We start from the raw sequence: 15,175 nt of genomic DNA, 5'->3' as shown, positions 1-15,175 counted from the left end.
ACAATTTAAGTCACGTTGTTGCTGGCCATTCAAATCCATTCTTCAATTTCTCAAAAATCACTAGCATGCTCAGAAACACATGTAACTTTCCCAGCTGATGATAAAACGCCGCCAAATTTGAATATCGTGACAATTGACAGCTGATTGCTCCGAGCGCCACACGGCGGTCATTCCGGGAACTTTTTGCACAAAGTGGATATCAACATTGAATTTCTTCCATCAGATCCTTGAACTGAAACAATATTTAAAAATCTCTTCTTAATATAACCGGATCGCGTCCGATCGGTGAGTTGTCGTTGTGCCTGATAGTTGTCCTTAATCGCTAAACGAAGGTAGATTTCGAACGACATCGGAAAAATGAAAAGTGCCAAACAAAGTAACTTCCAAAGACCACTCTTATTTCTATCTTCTTCAAGCCGAGCGGCTCTCCAATGGGTGCTACGATCGAACCGAAGTAATCCATCATTGCAGCCACTGACTAAACACCTCATAAAATGTGCCGAATAACTTCCGGGTGTGTACTCTTAACCTCGCAACCGTTCTAACGTGGGGACATTGCCTAATCGTCCATGCCATCTGACGGCCAGGGGTCCGATTGTTTGGTTTCCCTTTGCCCGCCGTGCAGCCATCTGCCGATCAAGATCTTCCCGATGGGCCCCCCAGATAGCCGTTCACTTTCTTGCATCAAGTGGGGCACGCGAAGTCGATCGTGTCCGGGGCTTATCTGGCCCGCTTGGCAGGGCGCCTGACCCAGTGTTCTCGGAAAGCCTCCCGTGCAAAGTGCACTGGCTACGCCGCGGGAGCCATCCGTTCCGGACTTAGCGGTGTCGCCCTATCGCCCTGTGGTGCGGCACAATGTTACAATGTTATTACAGCTGCCTGCCCGCCGGCTGTCCGATCGACACTTGTGGCTGTGCCGCGCGGGATTAACTCCGGGCGATTGCGGCGGCCTCGTCCGGTTCTCCCATATCTCGTCTCGGCAGAGAAGGTCAATTGTGCGGAACGGAACGCATCGCTGAGCACGCGTTTTCCAAGTGATCTCGTGATCCGCATCCCGGCGGGATCGTTATCTACACGCAACTTTTGCGGTCACCGAACGGATCGGGCCACCGAGGGTGGTGCATTTCTAACGGCGGCTTCCATGCTATCAGCATAACCTCTCGGCGGTGCATTGACATGCACCTAAGCACGTCCGGAGCCGGCGTTTTATTTGCAGCGAGTGTTCCTTAGGCCCGGTACGTAGCAATGGCCCTGGAACACCAGGAGATGGGGCTTCGGTGCTCAGTTGGCCGCGGGTTGAAACCAGCCGTGCAGACACTTGGGTACCGGGCCCGGTGTCGTGAACTCACTGCGGCCCAGCTCGGTAAAGGTTTTGGCGTCCAGCACCAGCAACCCAACGCGGTTTTCTTCCTCACGACCCCAAACCATGGCCGCCAGCACGACGCCATCGTCCTCGGTCTGTGGGTCGGCGGCCGGCACAAAGATCGGTTCGCTCGGATACACGTTCGGTTCGCACCACGTGAGCCGGCTCTTGCCCACCACATCCACCTTGATCAGCGTGCCCGGGTTGCTGGCGTCCACGTCGGAGCTGATGGCGTAAAAGTACCGATACGGGCGGCCAAGGTGCCGTTCGTAGTGGATGCGCGGTGTCTCGCAGCCCAGATCGCACAGCAGTTCGGGTTTGCAGAAGATCGTACGGTTCGGCATGATGTAGGCCGTCGCTTTGGCACCGGCGAGTCGCACCAGGTTCTGTAGCACCAGTTCCTGGGCCGCGCAGGACTCGCGGCACTGTTGACCTGGGTCCGCGCCCCCTATGGTCTGCCACATATCGGCCCACGAAGCGTCATCCACGCTGGCCGTCTTGGTGAGGTGGCTGTTGCGCTTCTTCAGCTTCCCGGCGCAGTGCAGTGGCAACACGAAACGCAGTGGCCGCCCGCGGAACATTCGGGCATAGTCCGGATTGCTCTGCATGTTGCGCATCGTATCAACGTACATACAATTTAGCATGGCCGGGTCCTTGTAGCAGCAGACGTCCAGCACCAGATGATCATCCTGCTCGTACTGGTTGATGATGTGAAGGTAGAAGAACGGATCGCTGTGGAACGTGTGCCTCAGTTCACCCGTGTCGCGATCGAGCAGGTAAATGTGGGTCTGCTGGTTGGCGAACCACTTGAGCGAGGCCGCCATCGGTTTGTTCCGCAGCTGGCTGACCACCATCGACGGGACCGACACGCTCAGTGGCTGCTCGACAATCACGAAGTAATTATCCGTGATGCCGAACGTGTGCATGTACCCCGGATGAAACCTCCAGCGGGCCGGAACCGAGGCGACAATCCGCGCGTTCTCGAACATTCTCTCCCCGTGCGGGAAGCAGATGATGGTGTAAGCCGGCCCGGTTCGCGTCACCGAGCACCCCAGATTGTAGACCGTCCCGTCGGACATGACGTGCGGATGCGACGTGTGGTTCACAATACCCACGTAGTCAGACACATTCAGTTTCGCCTCCGTGTCGAGCGTTTCCGGATCGATCCGGTGAATGATGGGACTCTCGGTGAACGCAAAGAACTCATCACCAAACGGGTAGATCGAGATCATCGCATTGTCCGAGTTGTTCTCACCCGGCTTGTTGAAGATCGCCGCAATCCTGTCGAAAGTGAACGGAACTTTGAGGAACGGCTCGCTCCGAGCACTGGCTGGGCACTTACTTGTGGAATATGGTGTGGCACGGATCGGGAACGGCGCTGGTACCGAACTCGCTTACCACGATTCGCCGTGCGGCGTTGTTCTTCTTGTAGGCGTCCGACTTAAGAAACCGACACTGGTACGTGATCTTCCCGTTGGCGATGTTGAACCTACAGAAACGCCGGTCAGGAAGCGGTCAGGATCAATCAGCAACATCCGATTACACAACTCACCGGTGCAGCAGAGCCGAACTGTCGAACAGGTGATTGAACATCATGTCGCCAACCTTCAGACTGCCCGGACCGTTGCGAAGCAGACTTCCATTCAGCCACGCAGGCACACTGCCCTTGACGGTCCCCTCGATGGGTTCGATAATCTCCTGTTCACAGGAGCGCAACCACACGCTCACGTCACAGTTGGGATAGATGCCCTTGGCAGGCATTCCTCCGTCGGACTGCTCTACGTCCGCCGGTCCGTGTCCCGGCCGGTCCTCCGATTCCTCACCCTCCGAGGCCGAGGCGGACAGGTCTGAAACGCTCGTCTCCGTTTCCACCTCCTGCTCGAGCTAGCGATCGTGGGACACAAAAAAAGAAAAACCGTCAACACGGGCCACCCCAACAACACTGGGGACAAGTGATGCAGACTCCCCGCGGAGGATGCACCTGCGAAAACACAATCTGTTGGTTTTGCTCGGTTCGCGCATAGACCACGTTCCGACACGTCGGCATCGGGTTCCAGGTGAAGACGGGCGTTGCACGGCCACCGCTCTCGAACTGGTGCGCCGCCGGCAGGGAGCATCGACGGGGCGGCCTTGGGCTGTCCGGGACGACCTCGCCATCCGAGTGAACCTCATCCGGTGGGACCGGAGTCGCTGCCAAACTACAACTTCTGGTCGAGCAGGACGACGGCGGATGGGCCGCCGTAAAGTGTCCGTTGATCTGAAGAAAGTCCATGTTCAGCAGACTGATCGTCTCGAACGGTTCACTGAAGCTGGTTTCTTCACAAAAGTCCTTCGCCCTGTAGTCCATGTTCGGTACCGGGTGGAAAATGGCACGCCACTCACAAACGCAGCCGTTTTATCTATATCCTATCCACAGGCCCGGTTTCTTCGAGACTGAGCGATTGGAACAGACGACGTGGTCACCGGACATGCGCCCTCGGTCGGCAAAGAAGCCCCCGTCGGGCTGACCTAATATTGGCGAGCTTTTGTGGCTTCCGCTTTGTGGTTCAGTGTCACCTGCACTCACCTGTACTGGCTCCCGAATTGCAATTAGCTTAATCGAATGAATCAATCCATCGATCGGATTGCATCACTCCAACGGGCCAAATCTCTGCGGAGTACCTATGCCGTGGCAAACACGATATGCGTCTCTGACCTTTGGGGCACAGCGAGCGAATGGAAGTGACTCCATATTACCGTTATCCATCGCGGTCCATCGCTCCCTGCGAGGGGTTACTTCACGCCAGCCGAGGATTCGTTTGCACTTGACCTTCCGTGTGACAGTTGCGGCGATTTAAATTAAGCCTAAAGTGGTGCCGCGCCATTAGCTGGCGTCAGCTGTGTGCGCCGTTCCTTGTTTCGCCACATTGCGCAACATCAAAGGCGATCCACACTCGTATTGATTTAGTTGTTCCAAATTACCGGAATGGGACGGAACACGTGATAAGCCGTCACAGGGTGGCTCACGTTGCCCGTACTGCGTTTAAATCTAGGAAGCGTTGCGGGGTTTGTCGGGTTGCTTTGATTCACCGCTTAATATATTTGCTTCTTATCAAACCTAACCTACAGTTCGCAATGCTTGGCTCTCGCAGTCGTAACGCATAATGTGTTACTTAACAATCCAAAACTGTATGCCGTCCAAAAAATCCGTCGCACATTCATCAAATCTCAATCTTCGGTTTCATTGCGCCACAATAGCGCTTTCGGCATCCGCCGGCTGGCCGCTCCGTTATCAGTGTGACTTTCACTCGTTAATCAAACCGTCGCTGGGCTCACTGCGCAGTAGCGATCTTGGAGCGATTAGAAGCGATTGTCCTGCGCAGATTAGGCGCCGGAACCGGTCTTAGCTGGTTGAATCGAGAGTCGCGCATCGCGCATTTACGCAAATCGGTGCGTCACTCGAGTAGGATCACCTTTTCCGTGGTCCGGTCGGTCGATCGGACAACCGGCAAACCGGCGTGAATGAAAGGTCCCGGTCCCGAAGATGATGCGCCAGATTACGATTACAATTACTGTACGCGCCGATAGCAGCGCTAACCGGTACCGGGCGGTTCATTTCATCGGATCCATCTAACCGTGTCCCGTAGACAATCATAACAATCGCCTGCATGCTACGCTATATGGCCTCACATCCGCTGATCCGGTTCTTCGCTTGTGTCTCTTTGCAGGTCGTCCAGAAAACACTACCGATGAACGATCGCAACACATTTGTAGCGCCTCCCGAGAAACCGCCCGGGGGCGAGATGTTGCGTCAGATGATAAGAGGACATGCGGCCGCTACATGCCACTCGCGGTGAATCTAGAACAAGTGGTCCCCTCAGGGGGCAGCAACGATAATCCTGGGCGGAGAAGCTGCGGCCTGGCCGGCGAACTGGGCCTGGGATGGAGTTTTCTAGAAGCCACTCCGGGCCCGGGACCCGAAATCGAAACGAATTCACGAACCGTGCCCACGGGGCCGACATTCGGATGTGGAAAAAAATACTAGAATGTGTTATTATTATTATTATCATTATTATTACTACTATTTTGTGTGAACCGAATTTCTCGTAAGCCGACGGACAGGTGACGACCGGCTGGTAGCCGCTAACCTTGTGATCACTTTATAGCCTTTTCTCACCTCTCTCCCTCCCTCTCTCTCTCTCCCTCTCTCTCTCTCGGTACTTACGGATACGTTTCGCTTCACTACCGATAATATTACAGTTCTACGGCTAAGCTCTAAGCGCTAAGTTAGTTAGACTCTAAGGAACAGCACGGACGCACGGGACATCGTGATGTCCACCAGCGCAACACACACTCATTGTAACAGTAACACATTGGAAAGGCACCGTCGAGCAGACGCGAATGAACGTATGTAATAAATTGTTCTAAAACTAGCAAACCCACACGTGTTCCGCGTGGGGGTCTTGTTGGGCCGTACGCACACCTTCTTCAGCGGCTGAACCGTGCGTCAACAAACGTTCGCAGAACGCGTATCTGCTCCTGTACCGACAGTCGCGAGGTACCCCCGACGACGGTGTACTGCTCGACGCTGTTCTCGTAGTTCCAGATGCGGCTGATCGTTTCGTCAAAGTACGGGCTGATCTCCTGGAGGTCCTCGAGCGACAGCTTGTTGATCGGGATCTTGACCTTCTCCGAGTGGGCGACCACCTCGCCCGAGATGTGGTGAGCTTCCCGGAACGGGATCCCACGGCGCACCAGGTAGTAGGCCTGCGGAGCAAAAGTCGATTCGTGGTGAGCTATGGACCGACGGAACGAAAGACCGACAACCGGGAACTTACCATATCGGTGGCGAGCATTTCGTAGCCAAGCGCACTCAGGCAGCGGTCCTCGTCGACGCGCATCGTCCGGATGATGCCGGCCATCAGCGACAGGCAGAGTTGCATCTGATCGTACACCCCGAACATGCCGCTCTTGTCGCACTGCAGGTCCTTGTTGTACGTGGACGGTAGGCCCTTGAGCGTCATCAGAATGGCACAGTGCTGGCCAAACACGGGCCCCGTGATACCGCGGATCAGCTCCAGACTGTCCGGGTTGCGCTTCTGCGGCATCAGGCTACTACCCGTTGTGTATTCTTCCGACAGCTCGACAAAGTTGTACTCCTTCGTGGCGTACAGGATCACGTCCTCGGCCAACCGGCTCATGTGCACGGCCACGAGCGTGGCGAGGAAGTTAAACTCCACCACGAAGTCGCGATCGCTGACCACGTTCATGCTGTTGTGCGAAACACCGTCGAACCCGAGATCGACCGCCAGCTGGTGGCGGTTGATGTTGAACGGGTTGCCGGCCAGTGCCCCGCTCCCCAGTGGCAGCACGTTCATCCGCTTGCCGAACTCGGTGAAGCGATCGTAGTCCTCCTTGAAGTAGAACGCATAGCTCAGCAGCCAGTGGCTGAAGCGCACCGGCTGGGCCCGCTGCATATGCGTGTAGCCCGGCATCACCACTTCGATGTAGCGCTCCGCCACGTCGTTGATGCTCTGCACCAGATCGAGCAGCAGCTGCTGCAGGTCGGCGATCGCATCCCGCATCCACAGCTTCATGTCCACCACGACCTGCTCGTTGCGGCTCCGGCCGGTGTGCAGCTTGCCGGCGATCTGCGGCCCGATGATCTCGAACAGTCGCCTCTCGTTCACCGTGTGCACGTCCTCGTCCCGGGGCAACAGCTTGATCGTACCCTTGCTCCACTCGCTCCGGCACGTCTCGAGCCCGTACACGATCACCTTGTACTCGCTCTGCGTCAGCAGGCCCGCCTCGGCCAGGCTCTTGGCGTACGCGATACTCCCGTCGATGTCCTGCGAGTACAGCCGCTTGTCCACCGCCAGCGAGTTGTTCACCTTCGCCAGGACATGGTCCGTCGTCTTCGAGTACCGGCCACCCCACAACTTGAACGGTGCCGCCTGCGTTTGGTCGGCCCCGGTCGCCTGCGCTTTTGGTTTGTTGCTCATCCTGCTCGCTGACTCCGCACTAAACTGACCAGACACTCAGAACACTTGGCACTTTCGATTGGTACGATCGTACGTTCTTCTCGCGGAACTGTGGCTCGATCACACTACACTCGGTAGAACTGGGCTGCGCACCATGCGCGATTCGAAAACTGTGATGACCATCGGCACGCCCTTAAATAGTCCTGCGCGCATCGTCCGCCCAGTGGTTTGTGCTCTTTCACGCTTGTGCCAGATTATCGGGCAGCGATCGTAAGCACTTTTCCCGCTGCAGCAAACGGAGGATGCCGGTTGGGTCACGCCGGAGGTTATCAGTCCGGCGTCTGACGTGATCGCGGGAGAGATCGTCTCGGACGTAACCCCGGCGATGGCCGGCGTAATCGGTTGGCCAGGTTTGACCCATCCACCGAACAGCTGGTCACGGTGTGGTCACCGAACAGCCGCCCGTCGGCTTTGAACTTGAACCAGCGGATCGGGCCAGAATTTGAACTGCAGGCCACTAACGCACCCGGCCACCCGGACAGTCCGACCCCTGGAAATTACGGTGTTGTTGCTGCTGCCGATGTGAAACTGACCTCCCTGTGTGGGTAGGTGTGTCAAATTCAGTTCGTACTTCAAAAATAACCACTCTCTTACGTGTACCGTCGGCTAGAATCATGCGCCATTCGCCAGCGCGATTCGCTTATCGCGCCGTGTTAAGGTCGTGTAAATACCCGAAAATAAATTCGCTTCCTCTTTGCGCAGTTTCAGACTTTGTTCTAGAAGAAACGTTACTCGAGACGGTGGCGATAAGGCCATTTGGATGGGCTGATGGTTTGGTTTTTGGGGGCTGGTGGCCCACTGCAATTGCGTTGAAACTGTGCAATCGGCTTGCGTGTGGAAGGAAAGCCATTTCTGAGCCGAATGTGCAGGTCGTCAACGGGGATCTTTGATATTGCTTGGTTTTGTAATACGGTAGCCATGGCGACACAACTGAAAGAGGTTCGTTTTCAAAGCAGCATACCCAAACCACATTCAAACGCTACCAGAAGTTGTTGGGCGCGGAAAATTCTTCGCGTCCTTGGCCTGTACACGACAGGCCTTTATCGCTTTATTCGCACAGTGCTGTGTACGATTTGTCATTTAGTGTCATTCGTATCAGCCTGTCTGTAGGAAAATGTGGAAAACAGCTGTGTCACGTTCCTGTCGGTTTCTAGTCACCTCACCAATAATCCATTCAAGCAATAAGCTTTTTCAGCTGGCATGTCTCCTAGGTTGACTATGATGCCACGTCAGCGCTGATTGCTGCGGTGATGATCTGTTCTCGGCCAACAACCATTTGTCGGTGAAACGGTTCCATTTTTTGGTCCAAGACGCAGGTACGCATGAAAATCTGAACCAGCTGTGTCCGTGATTAGGGGAGCCCATTTGTCTCGCAGCCAGTGGCCATAGCAAATATTACGATCCACGATGACAACTTTCCAGCATCACGGGAAGTAACGGTGTAACGCTTCCGACGTAACGTGCGCTTCTTCGTGCAGTCAAGCGATGGAATACTCCGTGAGCAGATATCCCAGTGAATAACAATGATAAATTGCCATCGCACAGTTCGGCAGCAAGGTTTATTTGCGCAACTGATCAACCATGGACGCCGCTGTGGACGTGAAATGGAACACCGTGGCGTGTCAAGTGATCGATTGGCTGCCACAATATGAGCGAAAGTTCGGAAGAACTTCATACCATGAAGGTGCCTCCGAGAGCTAGAATAATACAGTGATTTTCGTTAAAGTATAATCGGTTCACATATCTAAAATTCGATGATCTTGAGTGTTCTGTGCTGCCTCGAAGATTCGAAGAGGCGAACTTTTCCAAACAAAACGACAAACGCAGAGACGGTGGGACGTAAGAAAACCAGCTATTTATACACAGATACACAGGAACACGAGTGTTTGCACAATTGCAGCCCGTTTTATGCGAATCCCCAAAAATGGCTCAACCAACACCCCACAACTTGATACAGACGACAACGAAAACATTTCGCAGGCATCACGGGACTATAAAGCGGACCAGCAAAAGCCGAAGCCGACCATCCATCTGCAGCGGCCATCTACAATATGAAGGCATTCTGCTTCACTCTCGCCATTTTGAGTGCCGTGCTGGTAGGTGGTTTGTGATACCTTTTCCCCTTTAGACCTCTCTGCTGCACTTTCTTCCTCCGTTTGCTATACTTCATTTCGGTTTCGGACCCTTTCCAGCCGGCATGGGCCATCCCGCGTCCCGACTTCGGCATTAATGGAGTAGTGACTGGGTACGACCTAGTGGACCAGGCCGCCCTTGCGCTGAAGGCCGCAATCGACACGGTGAACGCAGAGACTATTACCCTCTCATCGGGTTATTCGGTGCTTGAGAATTTAAGTGCAATAATAGGTGATGTCGCAGGGAAAATCGTCACTGCTGGTGACGCCTTGGCAACCCAGGTCTCACTCCTCGCCAACGATGATACTGGACCGATCGACACTGCGTTCAATGCAGTGTACACTAAGATCACCAACTTGCGAACTTTGCTGACCACCGGTCTGAGTAACGATTACTCATCGATCAACAGTTACACGAGTCCCGATACTTCCATCGTTAATCAGTTCAAAGATGCCCTCGGCTACGTGAACAGCTCCCTGAACGGCCTCACGCCCGTGCTCCAGACGCTTCAAACGAAAATCACACAAGCCAGGCTAGCAGCAGGAAGCTCTTCTTCCGTGTCGGCCGCCATCATAAAGAAGTATGTTTCTGCCAAGGCGGTCACCGACGTGCAGGTGCAACTTCGCAATCTTCGTAGCACCATTCCCGTGGTGGCGTACGTCGTCACCAGCACGCTAGACAACCTGCAGGCTGCGGATGAGTTCATCGCCGACCTCCAAGGGGAAGCCGTTAGTGGCACCGCAGACTACGGGTCATCTATGACGGCCTTCCAGACGAACTTGGGCGATTTACAATCCTCGTATGTCGTCAGTTTCATTGAAGGATTCGGTGATTTACCGTCGACGCTGATTGCGAACATAGTGTCTACACTGGAAGGAATTCCTGCATTCACATCACTTCTGCAATCGTCACTGAGTTCTATCGAAGCCTTAATCGGCAACTTGACCACTAATAATCCGCTAGTGTCCGGTATTAGCGGCTATGTGTCCAACGTGCCCAGTTTCATCCCAGATATGGATGTGTACCTCGGAGAGGCACTCTGCAGTTCGTTGTTGCAGGTGATCTATGTCTATATCATCAACGGAGCATATTCCAACTTTTGCTTCAGCAAGTACTCCCCGCGAACCTACGCCCTGGTAGAGGACGTCACCGATATGCTGGATGTGTGCTTTGAGCAGGAACTGGAGCGTCTGATGGTGGTCGAAGATATCGCTACTGCTGTCGGTACACAGATCTCCTACGACCTGGTGGACTTATTTGATGACTTATCCGATTGTCTAGGTATTCCCAACGCGACAGGCGTAAGCTCCTGTTTATCCATGGTATGTAACGTGGGTATGAGCACCCATTGCCGAGGTTGTGAGTTCTGTGCCTAATACTAATATGTGTCTGTTTCGGTCCCCGCAGCTTGCAGGATACTACACAACGCTGGTTGCTCAGATGACTACACACGTGGTAACACTGTTCGCTTTAGTGGGTGCCGAACTGATTGCTAGCTATAACCGACTGGGAGCATGCATTAGCGTCACGTTACACACTACCACCGACATCTCGATTGGTATCGGTAACGACGCCCTGACGTGCATTGCCAACGGTCCTAACGCTGGTGGGTCTTAAATCGATCGATTACCTACAAATATTTCGTTTGTCAAAATGGGCACAGGCTGTCCGTTAGTTCCAAAGCGTGAAAATATAGTTGAAAGATATCGTGCCAAAGATCGTTTGAATTGTTTGTCCTAACGCCGGTGAGAAGGAGCAACCTACATAAAATCACGTATTCACATACACGAGCACGTGTGTTTGCACAGTTGGGACCCGTTTGCACAATTTGAACCCTTGTTGTGCGAAATCCCAAAATTTGCTCAACCCACACCTAACACCTTGATACAGACCACAACGAAAACGCTTCGCAGGCACCAAGGGACTATAAAACGGACCAGCAAAAGCAAATGCCGGCCACAAGTAACAGTGATCTGCAACATGAAGGTATTCTGCTTCACTTTCGCCATTTTGTGTGCCGTCCTGGTAGGTGGTTTGTGATACTCTTTAGACCTCTTTCCTGCACTTTCTTCCTCCGTTTGCTATACTTCATTTCGGTTTCGGACCCTTTCCAGCCGGCATGGGCCATCCCGCGTCCCGACTTCGGCATTAATGGAGTAGTGACTGGGTACGACCTAGTGGATCAGGCCGCCGTTTCGTTGAAGGCCGCAATCGACTCAGTGAACGCAACCACTATTACCCTCTCTTCCGGTTTTACGGTGCTTGGTGCATTACAATCAGCGATAGCTGATATCGGTGGGAAATTTGTCGCTGCTGGCGACGACTTGACGACGCAGATCTCACTCCTGGCCAACGATGATGTTGGACCAATCGATACAGTGTTCAATGCAGTGTACACTAAGATCAACAACTTGCGTACTTTGCTAACCACCGGTCTAGCTACCGATTTGAATGGCATCAACTACCTAACGAATCCTGATACTTCCATCACGAAACAGTTCAAAGACGCCTTCGGCTACGTAGTAAGTTCCCTGAACGGCCTCACGCCCGTGCTCCAGACGCTGCAAACGAAAATCACACAAGCCAAAAAGGCAGCAGGAAACGCCGCATCTGTGTCGGCCGCCATTATAAAGAAGTATGTTTCTGCCAAGGCGGTCACCGACGTGCAGGTGCAAGTTGGCAGTCTTCGTAGCACCATTCCGGTGGTGGCTTATGTCGTCACCAGCACGCTGGGCAACCTGCAGGCTGCGGATGAGTTCATCGTCGACCTCCAAGCGGAAGCCGTTAGTGGAACCGCAGATTATGGATCATCTGTGACGGCCTTCCAGACGAACTTGGGAGGTTTTCTGTCCGACTATCTCTCCAGTTTCGCTGAGGGATTCGGTGATTTACCATCGACGCTAATTGCGAATATATTGCCTGCTCTGGAAGAAAATCTAGCATTCACAGCTTTGCAACCGGCAATTGATGGAATCGACTCCTTAATCAGCAATTTACTCGCTAATAATCCGCTAACGACAGGTTTTAACGGCTATCTGTCCAACGTGCCCAATTTGATCCCAAATATGGATGCGTACCTCGGGCAGGCACTCTGCAGTTCGTTGTTGCAGGTGATCTATGTCTATATCGTCAACGGAGCATATTCCAACTTTTGCTTCAGCAAGTACTCCCCGCGAACCTACGCCCTGGTAGAGGACGTCACCGATATGCTGAATGTGTGCTTTGAGCAAGAACTGGAGCGTCTGATGGTGGCCGAAGAGATCGCTTTTGCTGTCGGTACACAGATTTCCTACAACGTGGAAGACTTATTTGATAATTTATCCATTTGCCTCAGTATGCCCAACTTGGCAGACGTAGGCTCGTGTTTCACCATGGTAAGCAGCACCGCGAGGAGCATCTGTTGCCGAGGTTGTGAGTTCTTTGCCTACTTTCTGGTACTAATATGTGTCTGTTTTGGTCCCCGCAGATTGCAGGATACTACGGAGCGCTGGTTGGTCAGTCGAGTGCTCACGTGGAAACACTAGTAGATTTAGTGGGTGCCGAACTGATTGCTAGCTATAACCGACTGGGAGCTTGTGTTACCGTGACGTTACACACTACCACCGACATCTCCATCGGTTTCGGTAACGAAGCCATGACGTGTCTTGCAAACGGTCCTAACGCTGGTGGATCTTAAATCGATCGATTAGTAAGAAATATTTCTCTTTCCGAAATGGTTCGTCGGTTCTGTGGAAATATAGTTGAAAAGTATTGTACCAAAAAGCGTTTGAATTTTCTTTTCCTAACGCCGGTGAGGGGAGAGAACCTAGAAACCATTACGTATTTACGTGTTTGCACAATTGGAACCCGTGTGGTGCGAATTCCCTAAACAGGACCAACTCACACCTAACACCTTGATACAGACCACAAGGAAAACATTTCGCAGGCATCGCAGTATTCTAAATTGGACCAGAAAAAGCAGGCAGAAAACGCACATCAGGCGCCATTGATTGAATGGATCGAAAACTCGTTGATTACCAACGGCATGTTTAGAAGTATTGTCCACTAACGAACCAGAGCCAGAGAAGTCGTTTTGGCGATCAGTATACAGGAACCATGGAAGATGTACTGGAATATCTCTCTGAGGTGGAACAGTCACTGGTTTCAATCTGGTAAGTAACAGGTCCAAAACCATACATATAACTGAAAACTATTCGTTATACAACTAAAGCAAATATAGCGTACTGGGCACCTGCTAGTTCAAAATACTTAAAATTCTGGGGACCATAGCTGCGAATAGCCACAGATGCCTGTCCTGCAACAATGGCAGTGTCTTGGGCGACTGGCGATATCAAACCTTGCTATGCTATGATTGATTGAAAATGATGAAAGTCTGTCACTCATGGAAATCCCATGTAAAACGCGCAGACAGACGTATCACAATTTCCTCAATAACTTTTATTTCGGATTTTTATCCAAAAATGGTTAAACTTACTTCAACCGACTACGAATGCCGCGGCCTTCTCGATGGGTCGGTAAGAATGGAACCATTCTCACCACTCAACTGATGAATGATAACTGCCGTCAAGTAGTTTGCTCTACTCGAGAGTTTCCACATCCAGTATCCATATTTGGTTTCGATGGCGATCGCCCTATTGCTCAACGTTATTTACGAAACCGTTCGCCCCGATTCATCCCATCAACCGTGATTGCGCCACACCTATTTGTTAGTGTTCCAACCGTATTGTGCATTCCTATTGTTTATATAGTTGGGAGAGCCCACAGTACGCAACCATCACTAGTGAATGCAACCTGCTGCAACTGGCGGGTTTTATGCTTAAAAACGCCTGCTGCGTTTCGTTCACCGCTGACAAGTAGTTTTTGGGCTTGGTCTTAGGTCCGCACGGTTATGAGGAACTTCTGCGGTAGCATCGTTTTTGTGTGGCCCCTTGTCTTCTGCTTGCTGCAGGTAACTACCACACGGAGTGTCCGCTTTCGCGTAAGGACCTAAACGAATTTAACCCGAATATAAATTTAGGGCAGTTTCGCGAAGCCAAACCCAGACTTTGGTATCGATGGAAGCATCACCAGTACACGGAACGATGTAACGAGCGCGGCGAGCACAATAACGTCTTATCTAGATACACTGGACGACCTGTTCGATCTGAATCTGGACTCGGGCTACGCACTGCTGAGCAATGTAAAGGACGCCATTGTGACGATTGGATCTGGCGTTCAAACGGCCGGCAACAGTCTGATGGACAGTTTGCGTGCTCTGGCGGCGGATTCGGGCCCGGTGGTGGGATCCGCTTTCACCCCGGTCTACGACGCTATCGATGCGTTTCGGCAGTTGACGAAGACCGGCCTCCGGCAGCAGCTACGCCAACTGTTCCGTCTGACGGGCGCCGTGTACATATCGCGCCAATTCCGGGACACGTTTCGGCTACTGCGCGATACGTTGGACAAGTTGCAAGTCGATCTGCAGGATCTGCAGCACCAGGTGGAGCTAGCGAGAGCGGTCTACACCGGCACCGGTGCCATCCCTGCGTCTGTCGTGCGCATTAACGTGCTGAGTAAAACGCAGAACAACATCCGTATCGGGCTAACCACCATGCGGGTGTCTGTGCAGACCGTGCTGTACGTCGTCCAGAACACCCTGAACGGGCTCTCGGAGGCCAAC

General features: G+C 52.9%; 2 protein-coding genes across 2 annotated transcripts; both read right to left on the bottom strand.

The window, feature by feature from the left end:
* Positions 1-480: 480 nt before the first annotated feature.
* Positions 481-3,709, bottom strand: LOC131211669 (carotenoid isomerooxygenase). Its single transcript, XM_058205244.1, has 4 exons — positions 3,345-3,709; positions 2,916-3,247; positions 2,715-2,852; positions 481-2,653 (listed from the first exon to the last, which is right to left on the bottom strand). Exons 1-4 carry the CDS (start codon positions 3,633-3,635, stop codon positions 1,282-1,284), a joined length of 2,133 nt encoding a protein of 710 aa, XP_058061227.1. The 5' UTR covers positions 3,636-3,709; the 3' UTR covers positions 481-1,281.
* Positions 3,710-5,399: 1,690 nt separating this feature from the next.
* Positions 5,400-7,477, bottom strand: LOC131211670 (argininosuccinate lyase). Its single transcript, XM_058205245.1, has 2 exons — positions 6,181-7,477; positions 5,400-6,109 (listed from the first exon to the last, which is right to left on the bottom strand). Exons 1-2 carry the CDS (start codon positions 7,342-7,344, stop codon positions 5,831-5,833), a joined length of 1,443 nt encoding a protein of 480 aa, XP_058061228.1. The 5' UTR covers positions 7,345-7,477; the 3' UTR covers positions 5,400-5,830.
* Between the last annotated feature and the right edge of the window lie 7,698 nt (positions 7,478-15,175).

The sequence above is a fragment of the Anopheles bellator genome, chromosome 2, assembly GCF_943735745.2.
Source record: "Anopheles bellator chromosome 2, idAnoBellAS_SP24_06.2, whole genome shotgun sequence".
NCBI classification, from domain to species: Eukaryota; Metazoa; Arthropoda; class Insecta; order Diptera; family Culicidae; genus Anopheles; species Anopheles bellator.
This window is presented reverse-complemented; position numbering and strand designations above follow the sequence as displayed.

Excerpts from the sequence above, each read along its gene's own strand:
- LOC131211669 (XM_058205244.1), bottom strand. The coding sequence starts at position 3,635 with ATGGACTTTCTTCAGATCAACGGACACTTTACGGCGGCCCATCCGCCG. Across the intron at positions 3,248-3,344 it reads AACAGATTGTGTTTTCGCAG|CTCGAGCAGGAGGTGGAAAC; the intron begins GTGCATCCTCCG and ends CACGATCGCTAG. Across the intron at positions 2,853-2,915 it reads AGTTCGGCTCTGCTGCACCG|GTTCAACATCGCCAACGGGA; the intron begins GTGAGTTGTGTA and ends GCGTTTCTGTAG.
- LOC131211670 (XM_058205245.1), bottom strand. The coding sequence starts at position 7,344 with ATGAGCAACAAACCAAAAGCGCAGGCGACCGGGGCCGACCAAACGCAG. Across the intron at positions 6,110-6,180 it reads AAATGCTCGCCACCGATATG|GCCTACTACCTGGTGCGCCG; the intron begins GTAAGTTCCCGG and ends TTTGCTCCGCAG.